The 15,585-nt window shown below is 44.0% G+C and overlaps 1 protein-coding gene and 1 long non-coding RNA gene across 10 annotated transcripts in view; both read right to left on the reverse strand.

The window, feature by feature from the left end:
* LOC310844042 overlaps positions 1 to 15,585 on the reverse strand; it is a 207,123-nt gene that overhangs the window by 90,107 nt on the left and 101,431 nt on the right. The gene's annotated exons all lie outside the window — the stretch shown is intronic.
* FCHSD2 (FCH and double SH3 domains 2) overlaps positions 1 to 15,585 on the reverse strand; it is a 149,568-nt gene that overhangs the window by 64,154 nt on the left and 69,829 nt on the right. For all 9 annotated transcript variants that reach the window (XR_014563583.1, XM_083736592.1, XM_083736591.1 and 6 more), the window contains exons 6-8: positions 11,504 to 11,637; positions 11,159 to 11,213; positions 10,002 to 10,130 (exon numbers count right to left, since the gene is read on the reverse strand). Coding sequence is in view for 8 of the 9 variants with exons in the window: in XM_083736592.1 (XP_083592718.1) it covers positions 10,002 to 10,130; positions 11,159 to 11,213; positions 11,504 to 11,637 (318 nt within the window). In the remaining variant the exon portion in view is untranslated. The remainder of the gene's footprint in view (positions 1 to 10,001; positions 10,131 to 11,158; positions 11,214 to 11,503; positions 11,638 to 15,585) is intronic.

A 15,585-nucleotide genomic window follows, 5' to 3' on the forward strand; every position in this document is an offset into this window, starting at 1 on the left:
GATTGTGAAGCTGAGGCTCCAGTACTTTGGCCACCTCATGAGAAGAGAAGACTCCCTGGAGAAGACCCTGAGGTTGGGAAAGATGGAGGGCACAAGGAGAAGGGGACGGCAGAGGACGAGATGGTTGGATAGTGTTTTCGAGGTTACCAGCATGAGTTTGAGCAAACTGCGGGAGGCAGTGGAGGACAGAGGTGCCTGGCGTTCTCTGGTCCATGGGGTCACGAAGAGTCGGACACGACTAAACGACTAAACAACAACAACAACAAGCAGCTCCATGTTATGCAGACCATCACAGGTTCTTTTTGTCACTTTCTTCAACACAAGCATTGGGTTGTAACCAGTTCTGCGTGAGCCAAGCCCTGCTAAGACAACGGGACTTTCCTCTCCTCTCCCCTGCTGCCTCCCACAAGTCACCCCAAATCTGCTCCAGAGGGTCCCCCCATCTCGAGGGTAAGCCCCGCTGCGCAAGTAGAAGTCGGTTCCACTGGCGCCACAGCAAGATTGGATACAACCCATTGTCTGAAATGTGATTTATGAGACCTACAGCATAATTCACCAAAACAACTGTAAATCCGGGATTTTATACACAGCTAAGTATAAAGACTCACATTTAGTGCACATATAATTATGTATTTTTCTAACTTTCAATTAAAAAAAAATTCAAAAAAGACTCACGTGAGATACTATTTCGAGCATGTTTCAAAACCTTGTGGAGACAGTTCTTCTGCACAGGGCCTGCTTTAACATATTCTTGGGTAGGTGTGGGGAGAAATACTTAAGCAAACATTTTCCAGGAAAATATAATTAATAAGCTTATTTGCTTTGGACACCTGCCATATGCAAAGCCTTTTCTATGATATCTCTCAAGTCGATACAGTGCAACACACATACACAGTTTCTGCTGGGAGTTCAGAAGTAGTGCTGGTATTTTATGCCTGTGCTAAACAAAATTTACTGTTTTTGGGTTTTTTTAAGGTTTAGATAGAAGGCAGTTCTCTCCCTACTGCAACCCGAATTGGGTTATCCAAGTAAAACAGAGCTAAAAATACTAGCTGAGCCCCATTCCACACCGATTATTTCAGTGCTTTCTTTACCAGTGGAAACTGCAGGAGTGTTAGGGCAGCTGTTATAGCAGCACTTGACTTTTATTGTTTATTTAAAATAAATAAAATAAAATAAAAAAGGTATCTGAAGAAGTGTGCATGCACACGAAAGCTCATACCAATAACTAACTTAGTTGGTCTCTAAGGTGCTACTGGAAGGAATTTTATTTTATTTTATTTTGTTTCGACTATGGCAGACCAACGCGGCTACCTACCTGTAACTATTGTATATTTGTTTATTGTTTATTGGGACCTTGCTCTTCTTTCAAGGATTCCAGGGCAATGCGCACAGTCCTCCGATCGACAACCCTGTGCAGTAGGTTAGACTGAGATATATATGGAGTTTTATGGATAAGCCAATACCTGAAGCCTGGTCTCCCTGGCTGATGTCCTACACTCTCTAGTCATATCACACCATCACTTTTAATGTATTTATTAATCACAGCTATATGCAGCCCCATAACCAGAAGTCTTTAGGCAGTTCTCTGACCACTTTCGGAGCTGCGAAGTCCTCTGCCTGGAACAGTTGCGGAAACAAAAGACTACCCTGGATTCATGAGAGACATACATCTGAAGGATACTGTGATTGTGTATTCTAGGGTCTCATTTGTAGCTCACTGTAATGAGAAAGGGGGCATTCCACACCCACACCCACACACGAACACACAATGATGTCACAGGATCCATTTTCCTTCCAAGAGGTGAGCAGCAGATTTTACGCACACAAAATCTTCACCTTCTCAGAATACAGAAGCACAAGAAGTACAAGGTCCTTATAGTCTGGACCAATAAGTAAGATAAAGGTAAAGGTAAAGGGACCCCTGACAGTTGAGTCCAGTTGTGAACGACTCTGGGGTTACACTGCTCATCTCGCTTTACTGGCTGAGGGAGCCAGCATTTGTCCACAGACAGCTTCTGGGTCATGTGGCCAGCATGACTAAGACGCTTCTGGCGAACCAGAGCAGCTCACGGAAACACCGTTTACCTTCCCGCCGGAGCGGTACCTATTTATCTACTTGCACTTTTTGGTGTGCTTTTGAACTGCTAGGTGGGCAGGAGCAGGGACCGAGCAACGGGAGCTCACCCCGTCGCGGGGATTTGAACTGCCAACCTTCTGATCGGCAAGCCCTAGGCTCAGTGGTTTAGACCATAGCGCCACCCGCGGCCCTGGACCAGTAAATACTGTACATCGAATGGGGAAATAACACCCAGCTGACATCCAAGGGAGAATAATTCCGTAGGGATTAGGAGGCTGGGTCGAACAAGAGGCAGCCGTCATTGTCTTGAGACAGCTACAACATCCGCTCAGATTCTGTTTTAACCTTTAGCAGCAATCAAGGACACATTTCCAAGATTTCCAGTGCAACTGTGAAAACTGAGATGTTCAGGACATTGCACAAGACAATAGATCCCGCAGCAATGAGTGCAACAATGCAGATTCTTATACTACCCCACCCCAGGAATGAAGCCTGTACTGCGTTTAACCTCCCCCAACAGTTTCGGAAAATGATAAAGAATGGAATAGCAAGCTTTCAAGGAAAATCACAACCCATCTGTACAATGGCAAGGTCACAGCAATGGCAGAGGCATCAACAGAAGCATCTCCTCGGAAAACCTCAAGTCAGCGGCAATTAACGTGTACAATCTCTGAACTGGATCCGTTCCAGCAAAACAAGTCAGGCATCAAACAAGCACACTGTCAAACAGATCAGTGGGCAGCTGCCCCTCCGATAGGAAAGAACCACAGCACAAATTCCTGCACTTGGAAAAAATAATCTGACAAAGAGATAGAACGTGCAAAATCACCGTTGAGAAACACAGAGGTTAGAATCAAATAATTGTAATTCAATGGTGCAAAACGCAAAACCATCTTGAAATAATGTCAGGGATTTTCATTTAGCAAAAACACCGCTGACAGTACTTTGGGGCTGCACATGGAGGCATTAAGTAGCAGGGGCCGCAGAGGGCTAAACATTCTGCTTCTTCTCCCTTCTCCTCCCCCAGTGCTGGTCCTTCAGTCAAAATTAGCAGCCCTCCCATGGATCCTTTTGTAACAAAGGAAAAACATGCTGTGCCACATCTGTTTTGTTCCCAAGTTTCCAAAGTTTGGGACAGTACAAGGTGTTCTTGATTGCACACTGGAGATTGCACAAATCTGAAAGAGGGGAGAGTCCGGACCCCGTTGTCTTCAAGGTCTGAGGGGACGCAAGAGCAACCCTGGGAGCTTTTGGCAACGCTGTGGGTAAAAGCCTCAGCGCCTAGGGCTTGCCGATCGAAAGGTCGGCGGTTCGAATCCCCGCGGCGGGGTGCGCTCCCGTTGCTCGGTCCCAGCGCCTGCCAACCTAGCAGTTCGAAAGCACCCTCGGGTGCAAGTAGATAAATAGGAACCGCTTCCTAGCGGGAAGGTAAACGGCGTTTCCGTGTGCAGCTCTGGCGCGCCAGAGCAGCGATGTCACGCTGGCCACGTGACCCAGAAGTGTCTTCGGACAGCGCTGGCCCCTGGCCTCTTGAGTGAGATGGGCGCACAACCCCAGAGTCTGGCAAGACTGGCCCGTACGGGCGGGGGTACCTTTACCTTTATCTCCCAAGAACTGAAATGACCAGGTAAAGCAAGATACAAGGTTAAGGGTTCCTAGAGATCTTTCTGATCACTAAGAATTTCTGCAGCACCCGCCTGCTACCACAGACACCATGTTGTTATGATGTAACGTGGGTCTCAACATTTCCCTCCCCTTCTCTGATGGCTAGTTTTGTACATCTTCAATCAAACAGTTTTCATGCCTGTTGCTTCCTTCTTTGCCCTCCTGGCTCATATGAACAAATGCTGCTGCTGTAGACCAATGCAGACCACCTACTCTTGCTGGCTATAGCTCCGTCAGGTGGAGACTTCGCTTATATTCTTTTAATCAAGAGATGCCACCAACTGCACCTGGGTTCTTCTGCATACAAAGCATTCATTTTGCCATTGATCTCCCAGCCTCATTTAGATATATAGTGGTACCTCGGTTTACATACGCTTCAGGTTACAGACTCCGCTAACCCAGAAATAGTGCTTCAGGTTAAGAACTTTGCTTCAGGATGAGAACAGAAATCGTGCTTCGATGGCGCGGCAGCAGCAGGAAGCCCCATTAGCTAAAGTGGTGCTTCAGGTTAAGAACAGTTTCAGGTTAAGAACAGACCTCCGGAACGAATTAAGTTCTTAACCCGAGGTACCACTGTATAGTGGTACCTTGGTTTGAGAACAGCTTAGTTTATGAACAACTTGGATTAAGAACGCGGCAAACCCGGAAGTAGGTGTTTTGGTTTGTGAATTTTGCCTTGGAAGCAGTACATGTTCCGCTCCTGTTGAGTGTGTTCCATTTGTAAATTGAGTCCCCCACTTGCTATGAGAAAGCACGCCTTGGTTTAAGAACACTTTGGTTTCAGAACGGACTTCCGGAATGGATTAAGTTCTTAAACCAAGGTACCACTGTATTGGGGAAAGTTGCATTTTGGAAAATTAGCTGAATTTCTGCACTCTAGGTGTAAGTGTGGGGCATTTCTGCATAAAGTGCAAGCAACATTACTGTCAAGGTTCAGGACCACACCACCTCAAAGACCACTTCTCCACATATGAACCGACCTAGAACTGGCAACCATTTCCTGAGGCCTTTCTTCATGTGTCCCCCTACACGAGAGGTCTGGAGAGTGGCAACACAAGAACACGCCTTTTCTGCAGCGGCTCCTTGTTTGTGGCATGCTTTCCCCATGAAAGATCACCTGGCACCTTCATTATAGACCTTTAGGCACTAGACCAGGGGTAGGCAACCTAAGGCCTGTGGGCCGGATGCGGCCCAATTGCCTTCTTAATCCGGCCTGCGGACAGTTGGGGAATCAGCGTGTTTTTACATGAGCAGAATGTGTCCGTTTATTTAAAATGCATCTCTGGGTTATTTGTGGGGCCTGCCTGGTGTTTTCACCGGAGTAGAATGTGTGCTTTTATTTAAAATGCATCTCTGGGTTATTTGTGGGGCCTGCCTGGTGTTTTTACCTGAGTAGAATGTGTGCTTTTATTTAAAATGCATCTCTGGGTTATTTGTGGGGCATAGAAATTTGTTCATTTTTTTCTTCAAAATATAGTCCGGCTCACCATATGGTCTGAGAGACGGTGGACCGGCCCACGGCTGAAAAAGGTTGCTGACCTAGATGAAAACATTCCTCTTCCCTCAGGCCTTTGGCTAATTAAACAATCTATAGCCTTTTAAACAGTGTGTGTGGGAGGGTTGTTTTTTTGTTTGTTGTTGTGTATTTTTGTGTTTTTATATTGTAAACTGCCCTGTGATCCTTGAAGGAAAGGTAGCATAGAAATTTAATAAATAAATAAATGTCTACTCCCAAAGAAATTCTCTGAAGACACAAATATTGCCACGGGTCATATGATGCTAGACAAATTGCTCATAGGAAATCAGATATGCTCAAGTATTTGGTGCTGAGGTTATAAAATTATTTGTATGAAACTTAAGAAGACAAGCACAGGCTAGAATAAAAACAACAACACGTCAGCTTAGCTATGATTTAAGGATATTGCAAATCAAAGTGCCTTGAAAGCTCATCCTGGGCTTCAAATTACTAATCCGACCAGATCATTGGATTTTCTTCTTCTTTTTTCGTCCAGCACATTTGTATTCCAAATATGTATGACAGAACTAAAATTACATCATGCTCTGCTGTGCCAAAATGGTGTGTGTGTGTGTGTGTGTGTGTGTGTGTGTGTGTGAAAGAGAGAGAGAGAGAGAGAGAGGGGGAATGTAAATAATTTAAGAAATTAAGAGGCATGGAGGGTCTCCAGGAAAAGTGACATTAAATTGATTTTTGGATCATCCTCCCAGACTGTATTAATAATTAAAACGGCATTTTGAAAAGCACACTGCACAGTTGTCTGTCTGGGGATTTAAGAGTGCCCATCTCAGTTCTCATATTTCACCCTCAAGACAAAGTCCAAGCAACGGCTCCTGCACAGGCACCACCAAAATGCACACAGGGGCTCACAATAGGGTCTGTGCGCAGAAGGGTAGTCATTAGTGACGCCGCTGAGATTTGAGCTTCTGGGGCAGCGGGGAAGGCAGGCAGCAGGTTTTGTCCTAAACCCAGTATAAGGCCTGGTTCACAAATGCAGAAGCTCAATAGTGATGAGGGGGCAAAAGTCTCCGAAATCTTCTAAGACTGTACTGGCCCAGCTGGTAAAAATCATAGAATTGTAGAGTTGGAAGTGACCATAATAATAATAATAATAATAATAATAATAATAATAATAATTCCAACAAAATATTAAAATACAATAATCTATTACACATTAAAAGCTTCCCTAAACAGGGCTGCCTTCAGATGTCTTCTAAAAGTCTGGTACAGTGGTGCCTCAGGGTAAGTACTTAATTCATTTTGGAGGTCTGTTCTTAACCTGAAACTGTTCTTAACCTGAAGCACCACTTTAGCTAATGGGGCCTCCTGCTGCCGCCGCGCCGCCGGAGCACGATTTCTGCTCTCATCCTGAAGCAAAGTTCTTAACCTGAAGCACTATTTTTGGGTTAGCGGAGTCTGAAACCTGAAGTGTATGTAACCTGAGGTAGCACTGTAGTTGTTTTTCTCTTTGATATCTTCTGGGAGGGTGTTCCACAGGGCGGGTGCCACTACTGAGAAGGCCCTCTGCCTGGTTCGGTTCCCTGTAATTGGCTTCTTGCAGGGAGGGAACCGCCAGAAGGCCCTCAGCGCTGGACCTCAGTGTCCGGGCAGAACGATGGGGGTGGAGATGCTCCTTCAGGTATACTGGGCCGAGGCCGTTTAGGGCTTTAAAGGACAGCACCCACTGCCCACTAGCAATGCAGGAAGCTTTCTGCCCCACCTGGAGCTTAAACCCATGGCCTTGAGATTAAGAGTCTCATGCTCTACCAACTGTGCTATCCCAGTTTGTGCGCTGCTGGGAAAAAATTGCCGAATACAGTGGTGCCTCACAAGACGAAAAGAATCCGTTTCGCGAGTCTCTTCGTCTTGCGGTTTTTTCGTCTTGCGAAGCAAGCCCATTAGCGGCTTAGTGGATCAGCTGATAAGCGGCTTAGCGGATCAGCTGTTAAGCGCCTTAGCGCATCAGCTGATAAGCGGCTTAGCGGATCAGCTGATAAGCGGCTTAGCGGATCAGCTGTTAAGCGGCTTAGCGGCTTAGAAAAGGGGGGGAGGGGGAAAAACCCGCAGGAACTCGCAATACATTTTCGTCTTGCGAAGCAAGCCCATAGGAAATTCGTTTTGCGAAGCACCTCCCAAACGGAAAACCCTTTTGTCTAGCGGGTTTTCCGTCTTGCGAGGCATTCGTCTTGCGGGGCACCACTGTAATAGGAATAATAAAAATAATAAAATTTTATTTATATCCCGCCCTCCCCAGCCAAAGCTGGGCTCAGAGCAGCTAACAACAATAAAAGAAACACAGAAGGATTGTGCATGTAGGGAAGGCCCTGTGCCACTTTAAATTGACCCCTCCCTGGCTCCGTTCAAATGCAGTCTGGACCTAAGTGACCAAGTCCAGCTATTCATCGAATCTTTTCAGTGTCAGGTTTTGCAGTCCGATGATCCATCTAGCCTCCAGCTCCAGAAGGCGGCTATCGTTCTCTACTAGCGGTAGAGAAACCAAAAGCAGAATACATTCATTTAGTCCTGCATGCCTTGGCTCTGCGGATTTTTCTTGCAATGTTGTTGCTTCTCTATCGCTAGATGAACTGCTATTTAGTTAACAGCAGACTGGTCAGGGACAAACTTTGTTCCCCAAACTAAACCCCTGCCAGCCAAATATATTACAAAGATCCTGCAAAAACCTTTCTCATTCTGATCTATCATTGCTCTATAAATAAGCCATAGTAAAGGTAAAAGGACCCCTGACCATTAGGTCCAGTCGTGGCCGACTCTGGGGTTGCGGCGCTCATCTCGCTTTATTGGCCTAGGGAGCCGGCGTACAGCTTCCGGGTCATGTGGCCAGCATGACTAAGCCGCTTCTGGAGAACCAGAGCAGCACACGGAAACACCATTTACCTTCCCGCCGGAGCGGTACCTATTTATCTACTTGCACTTTGACGTGCTTTCGAACTGCTAGGTTGGCAGGAGCTGGGACCGAGCAACGGGAGCTCACCCCGTGGCAGGGATTTGAACCGCCGACCTTCTGATCAGCAAGCCCTAGGCTCTGTGGTTTAACCCACAGCGCCACCTGCGTCCCTCTAATAAGCCATACTTTACTTCAAAGCCTGCTATTACTACTGCACAGGGTTTTTTGGGCCAGGGGTGGGGATGGTAATAGATGCTGCAGACTGTGGCGAATCTCCAGACTGTTTACAAAAGATCAATATAATAACATTCTACCATATGTGGTGGACATGTAGGAAAATACAGGTATTCTGGGAGAGTATATATGCAGAACTGCAAAAAATGCTCTTTCAATAAAAAACCAGAGGCCTATCTCCTGGGAATAAAAGATTTGGCTATTCCACAAAAGAGGAAGGGTATCTTTTTATGTGCGACGGTGGCAGCAAGAGTTTTGATCGCAGCAAAATGGAAGAGTAATGAAATCCCCTCTATACAAGATTGGGTCCAAAAGCTGACAGAATATGCCGAATTAGATGGTTTATCAGAAAAAATAAAGAATAAATCAAAACAGGAATTTGTTTCAAAATGGGAGGTTTTCAAAGAATATCTGAAAAATAAATATAGTAGTTTAAATTCTGTTGCAGCATTCGAGGAACTTCAGTAATAGTTGCTAGGTAGATAGAAGAAATTAGATTTATTGAGAATAAGTTTAATTATGAAAAAAATGTGTATTGGCAATAAGTAATATGAATTTGAAATATGGAATAGATGGGAAGTTGGGTCTTTAGTGTTAAGACCAATAGATGTTTTATTGTTTGCCAAGAAAATTATGTGTCTATGGTTATTTTTGTAATTTGTGTGTAATTTGGTATTTGTGTTGTTTTTTTCTTGTTAAATAAATAAATAAATAAATAAATAAATAAATAAATAAATAAATAAAACAAATCTACCACCGGACAGCTGATGACTGGGGACAGGGTAGAAAAAGCTCAGTCATTTAACACCATTTTACGGACACACATTAAAAACCAGACTGAGATTTAGAAAAATGTTGTTCGTGTGTGCTCAAAAGGTTTGTGCATGCCCAGTGGAGTGCCCTCTCTTGGTGGGGCATTCATGCCATTCAGACCACAGCGCCTTTGGGGCACCACTCAGCATGGTGAAGGGGTAACCACAAGTCCAAAGGCTCTCTGAGCAAGCAGAACTAATTCCCGAGTTCTTTAGATCCAGGCTGCAGAATACTCAATGTGCACCAATTCAACATTAAGTGATGCATCACGTTCCACACTGGCTCAATTCAGACATTAACACCAAGCACTAACCATAGGTTTAGGACCCAAATCACGGTCTGAGCTTTCAAATGCACACTATCCAAAAGTGACTTGGAGGGGTTTCACCAACGATCTTCTCAGCACCAACATTGGCCTGTAAAATCCAACTATGATTTCCAGTGCTGGTTTACGGCTGACCATAAACCAAATTATCAAGTCAAACATCATACTCTGACTTCAGTAACACATACAGGCACGGTCTGATATATGAACTGACCCATTTTCTCTACTCATCATCTAGGGGGTTTGTAACTTGACAGTGTTTAAACACAGTTACAGCTTTATTTGGCTGGTATTACACAGTAAGGAAGCATAGAAATATTTCCGAATCTTCCAAAATCTTAAAACACAGCATGAACTTAAGTGCAAAGCAATAACGCTCTTATATTATTCCAGCATTGTACCATATAACAGAATCTGTAACACAGAGGGGGAAATATAAATTATAAATTTTATCTGCCATTACCTTCATAATATTTACTAAGTCTGTCTGATAGTAGCGATCTTGGTGTGCATTCGCGGCTGCTAAAGTGAGAAGGTAGTCATTCCTCGCATGAGTGGCTTTGGAATTACACTCAGACCGTCGTGCTTTTAACTATATCAATAAAACAAAATTAGTTGGTAAACCAATGATGAGCAATGATTAAGACATGAAAGTTTAACATTGTGAAGCAGTAAGAGAATGAAGTTTAACAGCCCAGTATATCTTTCCAATGATACCTGCTGCAATTCTTTATGGACTAGAATAGGTATCTAATTAGATACACAATTTTGAAATAAAATAAGCAGGGTACAAATATATAATACTTGTCATTTCTGCGCTAAGTATTGAGGGCTCGAAACACTTCGTGTATGTTCTTTTACTAACAACCCCACAGAGCGGATCATTATCCCCACAATATAAACGAAAGGTTAGTGGGTTACTTAATGTCACCGGTGGAGATTTTAACTTCATTGGGGACAACGATGCGTCACACTACCCCTAAATGGCTCTAGTAAGGAACATAAATAATATATTTTATGAAGGTTGCTTAAGTACTGCATAACAACAAGAAGAATTGCCTGCCACTCCTATAATCTGAGATGGAATCTGAGTCTTTGCCCTTTTGCCTTCTGCAAATTGTGTATTACAAAATGTTCTCAGTGCAAAAAAAAAAACATTGTCCTGCCATAACTAACTGGGCTGGCAAAGTAGCTACAGGAGACACTTTGCTGTACACAATGAGGTAAGCAAAACAAGACCATATTAAATATAATCAGGTAAACAGGCTAACTGGCCAAAGCCAAGAGCTCTGCTAAAACCCTGCTTGCTAAACCCAGCATGTGGGAAGGGTTTGGCACTGGGCAGTATTTCCTCCTCTGGGAAGAGGTCAGAGTGGCAGAGATGGAAAAAGTTCTCACAGATTATAGACAGCTAGATCTTGATGCTGATGAGAAATGCTTAAGAACTTCAAATTCCTGGGTTGTTCTGAATGGATTCTAATGTACTGTTACACCTGCAACTAGAAAACAAGCCCGCCCTGGTCACAGTTTGGCCAGTTTAATGAGGCTCTGCTTTAGGGATATTTCTAGCTCACCCTCTAGACCCAATATATCCCTAGAATTATAATGTGCAACACTCACCTTTACACTTGCTTTCTGTAAGCTTATCCTTGACTGAAAAAGACTAAGTTTAGACCTGTGAACAAAAGTAAGACAATTGATCAGCAGATGTCTAGAACAGGCATTACATTTAGAAAGCAGCTCATTTGAAGATGCTTATCTTCCCCAATATGGATGTAACATAGACACAGCACTGGAGAAAACGGAGACAACTCTTTCCTAGCGACTGGATTCGATTCTAAAGGTGACCAGCAGAGTGCCTGTTTACAGGCTTGAATTACATCACTAATATTGAAGCAGGGTGCATTACATAAAGCTATTTTAAACACATTTAGACGCAGGAATTGCAGACACGTCGTTACATACTTGGCCTCAATATCGGCCTTTTCACGGACAGCATGAGCCATCTGCTCTGTTTCGAAGTACTTCTTCTTGCCCTTTGCTAAATCTTTGACCGTCTCTTGCAATTCGGCCTGGATTCTGGTCAGCTGGTCCACACACTGAACAAAAAAGAACACACAAGAGAGGAAAAACTATTATTGCTATCATCATCAAAGTAGAACAGTCGCTACTACTGTATCCCTAATTCAAAACAACAACAACAAAACCTTCCATTCTGAACATATTGACACAGAGTATTCGTATTCTGTACATGCTGTTGCAAGCTGACATTGTCTACTATGGGAACATTGCAGACTGTAACCACAGCCAGTGCAAACTGTTATACTTGGGAAGATGACGCAGGCAAAAAGGTTTAACTATGCTCAGCACATAGCAAGTAATTGCACTGCCAACATAGCAAGTAATTGCACTTACTCCATGGGAGCGTGGCCATAGGATGCTGTAATGGCCACTGGGATAAATGGTTTTTTAAAGAGCACTGAAGAGAAGGTGTTCTACTGATCACCGCCAGCTATAATAGCCAGAAAAACAACTCCATTTTCAGGGACCCCACACCCGGGGGGATGAGTTTCTCCATCAAACTTATTTGAGATCATCCCTGGAGCACCAGGTAGGGCACCATCTGTGGAGATGGACCATTGGTTAACCTTGGATTCCTGTGTATGTGTGACTAGGTTACCTTGACTCTCAGGAAGTTCACCTCAAAGAATGGCTCTTACTCCAGAACATAAATCTTCCCAAGGCAAATTCTCATATAAGAGTTATTTTTGTGACGTGCTGATTTTTGAGTGTTACAGATGCTACATGGCATGCAATGTGTGTGTGTTATAGACAGCAGCTCTCCCTGCATAACACACACACACACACACACACACACACACACACACACACAAAGAAATGTGCGCTTAAGTCACGTTTGGAACTCCAAGAGAGGCATTCAGCTACCATTTGCAGTCTCTCCAGATCTACGACAATGGTCTTCAAATTTTCATTGATCTTTCTTGGAAAAATTACAACACCAATTTTGCAGAATGCAAGCGAAGCAACGAATAGATGCCATTTCTTGTGACCTCACCGTTGCGGATACAGGGAACAAGTACAATAATTAATTTCGGATCTGCTATTTATATGAGAATGTCTTTTGATAAATCGGAAGAGGAGGAGGGCCTAGGAGAGCTGTCTACCAGCTTCGGCTGATGTGCCAGTTACAGTCTTTGCCGGACAAGGACAGCAATATTAACCTTGAGATTGACTACTGCAATGTGCTCTCTGGGGAGTTTTGCTTCAGGGGAGTCCAGAAACTTCAGGGAATGCAGAACTCAGCGGATAGGTTACTATTATGGTGCAGCCTACCAGAAGCCTGTCCTCATACAACCACACTGGCTGCCAGAATATTACCAGGCCAGGTTGAAGCACAAGGTGCTAATTAGCTAGAGGCCTGCTTATCTGAGGAAGCACCTTGTCCTGTACCCTTGAGATCTACGCATCACACCCTCCTGGTTGTTCTGGCACCTGCATCTGAGCATCCTGTGGCCTCTTTGCTGTGACACTCAGCCTTTGGCATTCCTTCCCCCCTGAAGCATGACAAGTGCCCATTTCAACAGTGTTCTGACATCTGTTACAGACCTATCTTTCTGTTTTTAGATTTCTCTACTGCGCTCGTTTCTTTACTGTGATGTTCCCTGTTGTTGTTTTAATATACACTGTTTTAATACATTCCGTAAACCATCCTGGAATTTGATACAGTGGTACCCCACAAAACGAACGCCTCGGAAGGCAAAAAACTCACTAGACGAAGGAGTTTTTCGTTTTCTTAGCCGCTTCGCAAGACGCATTTCCCTATGGGCTTGCTTTGCAAAACGAAGCTTGCCCCACAAGCTCCGGGGATAGCGGGGAAGCGCAGCGCGTCTTCCCCGCTGTCCCTGGACCTCTTTTGAAGCAAGGGGCGGCGGAGAGAAGATCGCTTCTCCCCGTTGCCAGCCCCGCAATCTCTGGGGAACAGAGGGGAAGGCGCGCGCGCCTTCCCCTCTGTTCCTGGACCCCTTTTGAACCAAGGGGTGGCAACGGGGAGAAGCGATTCTCCCCGCTGCCCCTTCCCTTGTTTTAAAACAGGTCCGGGGACAGAGGGGAAGGCGCGTGGCGCTTCCCCTCTGTCCCCGGACGGTCTCCATAGGAATGCATTGATTGATTTTCAATGCATTCCTATGGGAAACCGTGCTTCGCAAGACGAAACACTCGCAAGAAGAAAAAACTTGCGGAACGAATTAATTTCATCTTGCGAGGCACCACTGTACTGTGATGTTCCCTGTTGTTGTTTTAATATACACTGTTTTAATACATTCCGTAAACCATCCTGGAATTTGATAATTAAGGGCAGCATGTAAATATTTTAAACCAACCAACATAAAGAAAGAAGTGGGTAGGGTGAGCCGGGATACAAAAACCTTTGGTTAAGGCAACTCATACTTCTATACTGATGCGTACAGGGCTTAAAACGGACCTGTCCAACACATGTAAATTAAGTGCTGCATTCTTTAAGAACCTAAATCTTTTACACCCAAGATTTAGGACTAAAAATTCCTGACAATAACAGATTGGCGTAACAAGCTACAAGAATTTGCTGAAATGGCGCAGTTGACAAACAGCCTGAGAGGCAATTCAAAACAAAAATTTATGGAAAAGTGGGATAGATATAAGATATACATTCAAAAATACAGTAAAGGTTCACTATCTATGCTAGCATTTGATTGACGTTGGAGAGAGACTGAGTTGAGAAATAAGACCAAGGGTACATATTGATATAGGAATGTATTAGATAAAATGTAAAGAAATGTACCATAATAAGAGTACAGTCATTTGTAAAAAAGGAATATACAACGGGATAGACAGGAAGTCCAAAGTGTTGGTGCATATATGATTTTTGGAATAGTTTTTTGTCTTTTGTGTTTTTTCTTTAGGTATATAAACTTTGTATACATGCTGAAAATTATATTATAATAAGCCTTGTAATGTAATATGATAATGTTTACTGATGTAACATAAGAATGTTAATAAATAAATAAAACTAAAAAAAGAAAGAAAAAAATAGGACTAAAACACACAATACACACAAATGCTTTTGAACAAAACCCAGGCAAGCTGCTTATTTGGGAGGATGTGACTTGAACTGAAACAAAGAGGGATGATAAGCTTCTCCCAGTTGCTGCTTTTCAACTGCATTTAGACACACATGCACAAGTTCAGGACATGATTATTCTTCCACACATGCATCTAGAACCGAGCAGAGGCGAGAAGCAGCTTCAGGGGTGATTTGAAGGAGAAAAGCAGGGATTGGAGGAAGAATTAAATAGTCTTCTCCTGTCACCTCTCCACTGCCCTTTCCCCAAAGATGTTTTACCCTGTGAGATGCAGTTAAATTAGCGACACATGGTTTTGAACTACCGTATTTTCCGGCGTATAAGACGACTGGGCGTATAAGACGACCTCCAACTTTTCCAGTTAAAATATAGAGTTTGGGATATACTCGTCGTATAAGACTACCCCTCTTCCAACACACAGCAAATATTTTTTTTTTAAAAAAACTGGGCATATAAGATGACCTCCAACTTTTCCAGTTAAAATATAGAGTTTGGGATATACTCGTCGTATAAGACTACCCCTCTTCCAACACACAGCAAATAATTTTTTTTTAAAAAAACAGTCTCCAGTCCGGCTCGAAAATCCGCTCCACTTCCCAGTGGCCAGGGGTGCGCTTAATGCTGTTGTTGGTTCCCTGCCTTTGTTGTGAGCCTTTCCTTTTCTTTTACTCGGGGGCTGCTTGGGCCACGTGTCTAGCTGCTGGGGCAACGCGAGGCTGCCATTTTGGACCACGTGGTCTACTACCGGGAGCGGTTAGGGTCGTTCTGTTGCTGGTGATTGGGGAGGCACCTGGGGCCAATTTTCAAGCGTATTTCTGCTTCATCTAGAGAGCTTGGTGTCCTCTGATTCAATTTACTCTCGTTTTGTCCTTTGGTGGGGAGTTGCTGCCGTAGCCGGCGTATAAGACG

Source organism: Podarcis gaigeae (assembly GCF_964106915.1).
Source record: "Podarcis gaigeae genome assembly, chromosome: 4".
In the NCBI taxonomy this organism is placed as follows: domain Eukaryota; kingdom Metazoa; phylum Chordata; class Lepidosauria; order Squamata; family Lacertidae; genus Podarcis; species Podarcis gaigeae.